The sequence below is a fragment of the Amblyomma mixtum genome, chromosome 8, assembly GCF_055824585.1.
Source record: "Amblyomma mixtum isolate Tamu chromosome 8, ASM5582458v1, whole genome shotgun sequence".
NCBI lineage: Eukaryota > Metazoa > Arthropoda > Arachnida > Ixodida > Ixodidae > Amblyomma > Amblyomma mixtum.
Window position 1 is genome coordinate 83,153,464 of NC_143019.1, and position 11,372 is coordinate 83,164,835.

At 45.7% G+C, this 11,372-nt stretch overlaps 1 protein-coding gene across 1 annotated transcript; it reads right to left on the reverse strand.

The window, feature by feature from the left end:
• Nucleotides 1–63: 63 nt before the first annotated feature.
• On the reverse strand, nucleotides 64–11,167 carry LOC149333240 (uncharacterized). Its single transcript, XM_089557683.1, has 7 exons — nucleotides 11,155–11,167; nucleotides 9,301–9,968; nucleotides 6,644–7,511; nucleotides 5,151–5,719; nucleotides 4,850–4,988; nucleotides 4,439–4,763; nucleotides 64–858 (listed from the first exon to the last, which is right to left on the reverse strand). Exons 1-7 carry the CDS (start codon nucleotides 11,165–11,167, stop codon nucleotides 567–569), a joined length of 2,874 nt encoding a protein of 957 aa, XP_089413809.1. The 3' UTR covers nucleotides 64–566.
• Nucleotides 11,168–11,372: the final 205 nt, after the last annotated feature.

Genomic DNA, 11,372 nt, shown 5'->3' on the forward strand with positions numbered 1-11,372 from the left:
GAAATGCAACCTCCTTATCACACAGAAAAACAGTTGGTTTGCTTAAGCACTTCTGTTGGCCTTTTGCGATATGGTAAGCCTCTACCACTCCACGGATTGTCTTATCTTTCAGGGTGTATAACACACGAGTGTCTTGAAACAATTCATTTCGCTTTTTCTTTTTCTTGTTCATTACTTGATACCCTAGACATTTTTTCACCGGAGGCGATCGGTCCCTACCATGCTGTAAATTATTCCTGGGTTCTTCTAGGTGCTCGCTCAGGTACCATCTAGTGCGGCTAATATAGCGGGCTCCGTAGGTAAAGACGGCACTATACGCAACACCTGCGCAGCATTTCACAAACTGTGGACTGTGGTATGTGGTAAACGCTGTGGGATGAGGTATATGGCAAAAAAACAGTGGCATATGGTAAACATGCATGTCAAACAGCATGAACCACACCAAACCCGCCTTTTCAGGGAAAGCAGTTAATGCACAGTACCGAGTGGACGTGCAGAGTGGACCGGCAGGAGCTGTTGGTTGGTTTTTAATGACAATCAGAGTGCAGCCCTTCTCAGCAGATTTCCTAGTAACGAGTGCAGTCCACATCGCTCGTGGTCGCACACATTGTCCCCTCGGTGATGAGTTTCTTCTTGGCTTGATCTTTCATAAGCGAGCGCTGCAGCCGTTCCCAAAATTTGGGCTCTCCCCAGCGGATGTGATTGGCAGCTCTCACGTAGAGCCTCAAGTCTTCGTCTAGAATACCAGGGTCCACATCGTCCACAAGAACGATCACCAGCCGGTTGTCGTTGTCCTCCATTGCCCTCTGGAGCGCCAACCGGAACTCCAAGCGGCACCATTCGCTCGCCACGAAGTTCCTGCAGCATGGGGGCAGGGCCCCAGTACGGCACTTAACAACCCCAGCAACATACAGGGAAACAATCCGGGCGTGAAGGGAGAGTGGTAGGAAGTGTGCACTCTGACATGACAGCTTAAGCCGAGAGAAAGCCACAACACTTAGGCGCCTAGAAACCAACGCGTATCCAAACAAAACTGTGCCACAAGATATGGCCAGCTCAATACAAAAGCGAATGTGCCTGGTACGGAGGCACTGATGCATTACACCACACAACATGAGGGCGAAGGTCTTGCTCCGTAATGCTTGAAGTACAAAAGCCTGATCTTGAGCAGTTGAGGGACCTTCTAGGCGACTACAACCCGCAGGTTCAGTTCGCAATCATACAGCGAACCAGAGCCGTAGCTAAGGCCAAAGGACTCCTGGACCAAGGAACGCCGACTACTACTTTCTCACCAACCTCTTCCTAACCCACCACCCCTAACCCCCCATTCAAGTGAATAATTTTCGTCTATCGATCAAATCCTGCAGCATGGAAAAATGCACCGCAGCACGCTCCGACAAAGTACTTCACGCTACTAATGAATCCTACGTTATTTAGTTTCGATGAGAAAAAAGAAATGAAGGTGACAGCACGCCTGTATAAAAAGAAAGCCTAGTTGGTCACTGCATCTACATTTGGTCATGGTCCTCTATAGCATATTTTCTTAAATGCAAGTATGCTGTTGCACTTAGAGTGATTTGTTTTCCACCTCATGCCAGTGTATGTGTTGTAGAAGACGCTGTTGAAATCAAGCGGCGGGTTTCTGCCGGAAATGACAATTTCTTAAAATCGCGCATCAGCTGCTGTGTAGCCTGTAGTAAATCCTGATGTCAAGATATATCTTCGTATCGATGATTCACTTCAGTTGTTGAAGCTCCTGGTTCACAAGCTAGGATATCCGAGCTAGTTATTGTACTCAATACCTCTACGAGAAACTGGCGCGGTCGTCAGGGCCCTCTGCGTAGCAGTACGCACCCAGCCAGAGCTAGACGATACATTCGCCTCTTTTTTAACAAAACTGTTGAGGACCCGACAATGACTATGGGCAGAAATACACCCAAGAAATATAATATTGACAACGGCACATTATTACTTAGCTGTGCATTGTGTGTCTTTCTTTCTGGGGCCGTACCCCCAGCTTCAACGTTGTACGGCTTGCCGTACGATCAATACATTTAGGCAACGAAAATTTTGCCTGTCAGGCCGGGAAATATTTGCCCTCAAAAAAGTGCAACGCGGAATTACGATATTGAAGATAGTGAAAGCTTGCCTTGTGAAATTACGTTGTTAGTTCCAGTATTCTGTTTAATGTTATGTTTCCCATGTTTTTGTTTTCTCTTTGTGTGTATGTTTGCGTTCGCTCTTTTGGAATCAATTTGTTTTCTTTCTTCTCACGCCCCCCCCCCCTTTTTTTTGTTCTCCCTTTCCTTTTCTTTCCTAAAATCTTTGTTTTTTTTTCCAACTTGTCAGCTCGGTGCATGACTGATATGCTGTCTGCTGCCGGGCACTGCCACTCAAGCCTTCTGTGGCTTTGGCAGGCCCGCATCTGTACTGAAAAGATGAAATAAAACAATTTATTATTATTATTAAGAGAGCTTTGTACCTGGCGGTGGTACCTGTACGCAATGCAAGGCGATAACGCCGCTTTCCGCAATCGATTATTACTGCAGCTGCACACAGTGTACAAGTACAACAAAGCATGTTTGCCTGAGTATTGGGGACAATGGAAAAAAACCAGGTAATAAAGTGTGCTTATTTTAATGAAAGGTTTTAACTAGTAAAAAATTATTGCTTTACGCTAACAAGGCTTGAGGAACAAAGAAGTTACCGCAGTGCTTGAAGAACTGATGCAGTTCACGGAGCGGTCCGTGTATACCTAGAAGCGTTCATGAAAAATTTTGAAAATTGGTATAAATTGCTTAAAATATGCAGTATAAAGGACATTCGGAGACCATGCTCGTACAAGTCCTCGAACGCGAACTGGTAAATTACACAAGGTATTTTTTTTTTATTTTCAATTCCCGAGGCACGCGACGATGTCCATTGCCGGTCAGTAACATAAATCTTGCGTTTCGACGACATGTGGCCCTCACGACGTACAGGACCCAGGAAGCTGGATTACCACTACAAATGGGCAGCGGGAAACTTCAGCCGAATGTCCACATTTCTCCCGATTTGAGATTTCTTTTTCTCAATATTAAAATTTCCATCCTGATTATAAAGCTTGTCTTAATGAACTCTTTAAATTTACAAATTCTACAAATGCACAAATTAATATAAGGAACTGCTTTGTTTTTTTTATGGGTCCCTTGACTTCATATATGTTAAGAATTTCCTCTGTTTAGTCGTCGCGTAATGAACGGGCTGTGATAATCAAGGAACACCTCTCCCCCAGTTTTCGGTTGTCAGAAAGTCAAGTTTTTCCCTCCTGTAATAAATGCCCCCTTTCTTGTGCCGCGCACTCTACTGATAATGATAATGAATACTAGCAAGCGCCCCTTTTTGAATGCCGACCGAACTACGCAAAAATATAAGCGTCATCTCTTCAAAGTCAGGCGTTCTCTATCCTACCTTAAGGGACAGACAGTGCACAACGAGCCCTAGAAGTAGTAGAAGCCGTTCCTGCTCACGAAGAGCTTCGCTGTCCGAGCTACCCTATTAAGTGCTACAGAAACATTTTGGAATTGGGATTCGCGCTAGATGATATGTAGCGCTACAATCATGCTCGCTTCGGATATCACTGCGGCCCGCCACGCGGGTTCTCCGTGCGGGTTTGAGTTAAAAGGTGATGACCATGTAATCGGACAACAAAGAACGTGCTCAAGAGGGCGCTTTGTTATATTTAGAATTTGAGTCCTTCTATGTAAGGTATCTGTTACACCAAGCTACCTTTTCTACCACTTTAACCGCATCGAAGTTTTCTAAATATTTTGGCCCAGTAATGAACGCACCCTAAGTTCTTCAAAACATTTTCAGAGCGACAGCTCTACTCCTCGGGTTCCAACTTCCCATTTCGATATGGATGAGACAATGATCTTCAGTTCCTCACAAGGTCAAACCGAATTTAACTTAACTACGTTGTGGTATAACGCAAGCTATACGACCACGTGATCGCATAACTATGACCGTTGGGTATCTGACCGTGACCTTAGGCCTTGATGTTGACATTTGATTGGAGACAGTGGGCACGTCATCGACAGTGACTTTCAATGCCTCACAAAGTCAAACCGCACTTAACTGCGTGGCGTTATGGCCCAAGCTATGGTAGTGTGACCAAGTGATCACATGATCTTTGGGTACCTGTTCTTTTATGTGCAATTGAACCTATAACTCTCAGGCTGCGAGGCGAGCACGCAACCCGTACGCCACCATACCACGTTAGTTCTCGGCGAACAAAGGTGAAACAACCAATTAAAATTATAAAACCAATGCTTTCGCTTTCAAATCACGTAAGTAGTCTTAAGCGCTCTCCGTAATCTTGCCATGAGCTCAAGATTCGCAGGTGCGTGCCTCGGCCATAACGTTGCCCAAATCTTTGGCCATAAAACGAGGATCTCACTGTGTGAGGAGTAGCAATGTCCTCCGAGAGCAGGCGATAGCCTCTCGAATGATGTCCTTCAGCGGAAACCCGCCTTTGAAGTTCCTCTCGTAGGTGCAGCACGAAATGCCTAGGGCCTCAAGTCTTGGGAGCACTTGATCGTGCACCCATCCTGCATCCTTGCTGCTGAAGCAGAGAAACACGTCGAAAACCTTCTCCAAGTTCACGTCCTCTCCCGCCGCACACTGAACCCAACTGCACATTCCAGTCAATCGTAGTAACGCCTTCAGCTGCCGCTTGCAGTGTAGGTAGGTAGCCGAGAGTGCCAGCAAGACAGCCAATACCACTGCGAATGACAGCCAAGGTTACCGCAAGACAGCGGTTACGTTTACGGGCAGCTCTGTCCGCAGGCATATAACTTTCATTACTCACCCAAGACGGAGAGCAGGTACTTCGCATATTCTGGAAAAAGAACTGGGCAAAGCTGTTTCCGCCCCAGTGCAAGTAACGGTGTCCGCGATGGTATTCTCTTTGTATTTCCGGCGCAGATCACGTGTCGGATGTCTCTAATCTGTCCCAGAGAAAAACACAAACCGCATTACGGAAATATATACTCGCAAACTGCATCACACTTGCCTCCAGACATTGAAGTTATAAAGTATTAACAAGATGCAAAGGTATACAAGCGATGTTTCTCGAATGTATCGAACTAGTATCTCATGAATGGCCTCACCAGATCATGATGCCCGTCGACCCACTGTCTGAATGAATAGTCGCTGCAGTCACAGTGAAAAGGGTTCGCAGAAAGCCACAGGGAAGTAAGATTGAGATCTTCCACCAGTGTTTGCGGCAGCTTCTTCAGCCTGTTGGCCCTTAGATCGAGCGACTGTACCGTATCCGGAATATCGGACCAGTTCACACTTGAAAGCCGGTTATTTCTCAGAGACAGCACATGGACTTGACGAGCGCTTTTCCTAAGAGTGTCGTCTAGCTGTTCGAGTAGGTTATCGCTCAAATCGAGCTCAGTCATGCCGGTAGGAAAAGAAATAGGCACTCGGGTCAGTGCAGCCGACGAGCAGTTGACGACGATGGTTCGGCCTCCGGAGGATCCTTCACGGCACGCGCAGTGGCAGCCTGGCGGACAGCCTTCTTGCCACATGTTCAAGTCTTTCTCGGTTAAGCTATTTAGTACGCTTCGTTTCAACCAGGTCGCCTGCTCGCAGGTCGGGGTCGATGTCAATCTCACGTCAGCGTCTTGACGCACAAGCCACGCCATTCTGCAGTCACACGTCAAAGGGTTGTCTAAAAGGATGAAAAAAGGAGGAGAAAACATAGCAATTGGTATGTGGGGTAGTTTATGTGCCACACATATACTCTCAGTACTACCTAGTAAAAGCATTAAATGTTGCTGTATGTTGATATTAAAGGCGGAGCCAAGCTCACTTCCTGTCAAAGCATGCTCGCCACATTGTCATGCAGAGTCTGCAACTTTGATGACGATTCTGCCTAGTCATTCCAGGAAATTACTGAACAACACGTAGGAGAGTGTGTTTCCAGAGTATGGCTGTGCGAAGGCGCCACCATAAGATCCTATGCGTCTATTTAAGGCACTGCGAAGCACCCAGGCCATAGAGACACAAGCAATAAGAAAGAGGAGAATCAGAAGCGATTATTTAGATGGTCGCTACAAAAATCTGGCTTCTAGTGCTTCCAGGGTTAGTTATCACTGTTTGCTTGGTACGCAGCTCTTTTTCTTTGCTTTCTCAGGTAAGCAAAACAGTACATTGAAATTTGTTATACCACGCAGTTCAAAAACATTTAACGCTCTTTACACGCAGACTGTTATGCCATGCGAGAACGGACATTTCTGTGACATCGTCTACTCAATTACTGTTCGCGCACTCACCGCGTAGAAATCCTTTTGCGTACGAAGGGTGAGTTCTTTGAATCGCATCGATATGTCGAGACAATGAAACTACATTTTGTTGCGCCGCGAGATCTGACATAAAAGTTAATTATGTTTACTGCATTCCAGGTCTGCTGATATCAACACTTTTGGCGGAGCAATGTACACTTTCTGCGCTTACATTTAACTTGTGGCGTTTTACGTACCAAGCGACGCAGTCATATCAGATGAAACATTATTTACCCTCCCGATTAGCTTTAGAGCTCACTAATTTCGTCTTCGAAATACAATCTGTGAGCACAATTTTCCGGCAAACTTACGTTGAAGGGCAATATTCGGAGTGGCCATCATTCGGAGAGGAAAATCGCTTCGGCGCAGAATTTCAATCCGGTTCCCTGAGAGCCCAAGAGTCTGTAGACGCACAGCTCCTATAAAAGCACCTTCAACACTGCTGATGTTGTTTCGCGTCAGCACAACGGACCTAAGAAAACCGTTGTTTTCGAATTCCCCGTTCTCTAAAGTTTGAATGTAATTCATGGAGGCGTTCAGGTGCTGAATGTTAGGAATATTCCTTGCAGTCGCATTGAGGGAAATCAAATTGTTTCTTTGTAGCAAAAGGTCGGTGAGCGTTACAAGTCCTCTGAAGGCTTGTCTTCCAACCCACTTGATGTTGTTCCTGCTCATATCAATCTTCATTAGCTCGGGGTTGTCCCTAAAGGTGTTGTCTGGTACATGGGTAAGCAAGTTCTCCCTCAGAGACAGCTTTTTCAACGATTTAAGGCCGCCGAACATATCCGTTGTGGTTGTGATGCGATTTGACGATAGGTTCAGTTCTGTGATTCGGCGTGCGTCCCTGAAAGTTCCCTTTAGACTGGCCAACCTGTTCCCGGCCAAGTTCAAATATTCTAATCTGGAATCACGAGCAAATACTGACTGGATTAGCTCGCTTATGTTGTTCCTGGACAAGTCGAGACGTATTAGTCCCTTAAGTGCTCGGAAAGCTCCAGACTCGACGTAGGTAATCTTGTTATCTTTTAGAATGACCACTTCGATCTTAGCATTAGAGGGTGCAATCTCAGTCACGGCACTTATGCGGTTGCCTTCGAGGTCGATGTACTTCAGGTGTGGCATTCTAGACTTCGCAAGTTCGTCGATGTCTGTTATCATGTTCCACCCCAGAAGCAGCTTCTGAAATAGAAAGAGGAAGTACTAACGTTAGAGCTCCCTAAAAGTTGCTCTTATTTTGAAAGAGCTTGTTACCAAATTAGATGCCTAATTATTTCAAAATATGTCTTCAAACAAGCTTTTTAACCAATCAAAACAACTCCACAGATGGGTTCTCAGTGTCAGAACCGACTTTGTAGCCTGATAATACGCTGGTTGTCTCATATTCAGAGCAACTTTTCCTTATTTCCTAGACATTTTGCAGATCTCCAAACACTGCGGAAATGTTTGCAGATAAAACGCCTGCCTTAAACACATCATCGAGAATCGTATGATGCCCCTTAGCAGAAATCTCGTTTCGTGGCATTATTTTAGCCTGGCCGTAAGGCATTCAATCGAAACAATGGCAACCAGTCAAATCGAGTGTTTTATCTGCGTATTTGCTAGCTATACAAAGTATGACAGCACTTCACGGTATTTACGACCTCATCTGTTACAATATTACCTCATCTGTTACAATTTACAATAAAACGAAAAGCTCAATAAACATATTACTGGATGAAAATGGTATTTTGTAAACAAAATTTAAACTTAAAAAATTGTTACTTCAATGAATATTAGGCCACCAAAAAGAGCGCAGTGCACGAGCAAACAAATGGTATTCGTGTGCAGCTTCTTGTAATACCTTATCAATAGGCAATAGGCGGCTCAAATGGCACTCAATAATATTTCAGCAGAACTTCTCCTCCGATAACTACTGAAGTTGCTGCAAAGCTTTCTCTACAGTTATTGGGAAAGCAAGGTAACGACGGCTAGTGGATACGTTGTCAGGTTAAGGTTTGTAATCTGGAGCAAGAGCATTCTGTTTGAAAGGAACATTATCAGGGATCTTTATCTATCCCGCGCTGTCACAGATCAAGCGCCGCACGGAAGGGCACAAGCGCTCTTCTATATGCACTGCGACCATCCAACCTGAGAGGCGTTGCTTGTAATGCGTTCTACCTAGACGGTCGTGACATTGACCTCGGCTGTCGCTGCTGCCCAGTGAAATTCTGCTATTTTTACTTGCCTCACTTTGATAACGTACTCTGATTACCATCTGAATGCTTCCTGCTCTGCTACCACCTACCTTACCGACCATTTGTTCGTGATCACTTTTCCAGATAGGATTCTCCTAAACGCCACACAGACGCAGGGCTTGTGCCGAAGGTGCCGAATATTGTGCACTGCATTAAGGTGTCATTGGAGCAGTCCTGTCATAAAAAAAGCCGATTAATAATTTTGTATTCCCGGCAACGTCTATTCTATAAATAGTCGAGATCATCTATCATAGACGTTAAGTCCCAGCAGTGGTTTCCGCGGCAAGCAGTGGCTTGGTTGCCTCTTTCTGAATAAATAAATTTATATGAACACAATTAAAAGGCGATGATACGACGGGTCGTGAAAAATCCGCGTTAGACGTTTTTGGCGCAGGCTTATATTGATTGCTTTACCACTGGGTATCCGAATTTACTTTCGCTGTGACCTTCGGTTAGAGGAGGCGTCTAGGGAATGGAGACAGATTTTCGTGTAGTGGGTCAGGGCCTCTAAAGAGTGCAGGAGGGGGAGGGGGGGGGGGGAGAGTTAGGTGCTTGGGGTGAAAAAAGCATTTTTATAGGTTGGTGCCAAAAAGGTGCGCCCACTAATGTGATGTACCTCAAGGGCCCTGAGAGTGCCCGCTAGGTGCAGGGTTAAGACCGACGGACTGTCAACGGGTTTTCACCGAGGGAGGTCTACATTGAAAACTAAGTAAAAACACAATATACCGCCTCACCTGCAGGGACCGCATGTTATCGAATAAGGAGCTTATCGTGGAGATGCAGTTGTTCTCAAGGTAAACAGTTGCCAGCCTTCTAGTTCGGTTGAACAGTTGTGGAGACAGGTGCCGAATCTTGTTATTAGAGAGTAGCAGGTGTCTGAGCCCTGGGAAGCCAGTCAAGAATTTCTCGTCCACTTCTTCGATGTTGTTAGAGCGTAGATCTAACTTAATCAGACGTGGCAAGAAGAGCGCTTCTTTAAGAACTTTGATGTTATTCTTCTTCATGTAGATACTCTTCATGTTCGTAGCGGCGCTCAAACCACTTGGCACAGTCTGCAGGTTAGTGTTCGTAAAGATGACACCCTTCAGTCGGCTCACGCGAGCGATCGTTTCTTGTGCAATTTCACGCAGTGGACAGTCTCGGAACCAAAAATTGTCTATGGTTTGGTTAGAAAACCACGACACAGGCAGCTCGGTAATCTGTATGCTCCTGAATCCGAGCGATCTGATGACGGAGTTTCCGATCTTGGCCATCTCGACTTCGATCTGGGCGCTTGAGATGTTGAAGCACCACGCCACTGCTCCGCGCGGTGTTGCAATGCACGAGCAGTGTTGAAACTTCGGGCAATAAGTCTTGACCTTTCCCAAACCGTAGCGAATGGAAAGACTGACGGTGCACAAGGCTGCGAGAACACACAGCAACATATTCACACGAAGCAAGCTCATGATCACCGAGCAATGCACTCTGCAGATCCTTTTGGTTTAAATCCTTCGATCTTTGCCTACAATGATCCGGGTTATCTTGCTTCAGGCTCCTGTTGCAACATGCATCAGTAATGAAATGCGCGAATAGGCAGTGTACACTTCAAAGGAGTCCTTCGCGAAAAGAAAACGTCAGCCCACGGCACGCTGAAGTACAGCTCCACTTCAACGCATCGCGAGTTTTGTGTATTATTAATCGCAGAGACAAAGCAACTCTTCTCAATCCTTTTACCACTATTGTGAAAGCTCAAGCCAATGTTATTACTTGGGTACACCACGAACTATAAGCTTGCTTGGGGTACCTGTTTTTGTCTTGCCCAAAATGTTCTGATGCAGAGCTGCCTGTCGGGCGGAGAGAGGCAATACGAAGGCGCTGTTGGATTTACTACGAGTCAACTCTTGCAATCACAACATGTGGACATGCAAGATTGAAGTCACAGGAAGCGATGTCCTCCGAGGCACTCACGCTTTCGCTGCAGCATCCTCAGCCTGACAAGAACCGAGCGGACGTATACGGATGCTCCTTCGACATTTTTCTGGAGAAAACGCCGTACCGGGCGTTCCAGAATTCGATATCGCCTTGTGGGGAAAGCACGCTCTTCAAAACTGATAAGTCTGTTTGCTCGGCAGATGACATCCAGCAAAAGTGGGAAACCACTCGCTAAAGCGTGTCTATCTTCTCGGATAACCTTTTTATCTCCGTCCCACTAGATGAAAGCGTTTTGCGGGCTTCAAGGCACCTTCAAGTTTCACATTAAGCCGTCGCTTACGTCATTTCCGCGAAGCAGCTTACTCCGGCTTCAATGATTCTAATTTTCTTTCTAGCATGGAAGCTCTGCCGTTAATTCTAATGGCCATGCGCGCTGCTACTGTATTACGACATACATACACTAAGATTTGTTAGAAGCACTAAAGAAATCTTGTTACAAAACGCTATGGACGCATATTGTATTTAGACTTGACACCAATACAAGCGAAGAAGCAGAGTTTTACCTAGTAGAACTTGCATTATTTTGTGCATAGCGGAACTGGAGGTATAAAGTACGCATGAGCGGAACCCTCTTGGGCAAATAGTGTTATCATACGCGCGCCTTTATCAAAGCCTACCGTTGGCGCTCATGTCGTGGAAATATGCGGCGCCTTTCGAAGTCGCTGCCAGCTGCTTCAGAACGAATTGCTATGGTTCTGATCTAGAGTTGCTAGGGTTGCTATGGTTCTGATCGGCACGTGTCCGGCATATACCAGTAAAACTTTTCTGTTAATTCGTACATTATCCCCAAACGAAAGGAAATTGTCCTTTCCTTTTGAGCCCACTATTGTAAATG

Coding starts and splice junctions, on each gene's coding strand:
- LOC149333240 (XM_089557683.1), bottom strand. Junction 7,512..9,300: donor ATAACATGCGGTCCCTGCAG/GTGAGGCGGTAT, acceptor TTTCTATTTCAG/AAGCTGCTTCTGGGGTGGAA. Junction 4,764..4,849: donor GTACCTGCTCTCCGTCTTGG/GTGAGTAATGAA, acceptor TGTCATTCGCAG/TGGTATTGGCTGTCTTGCTG.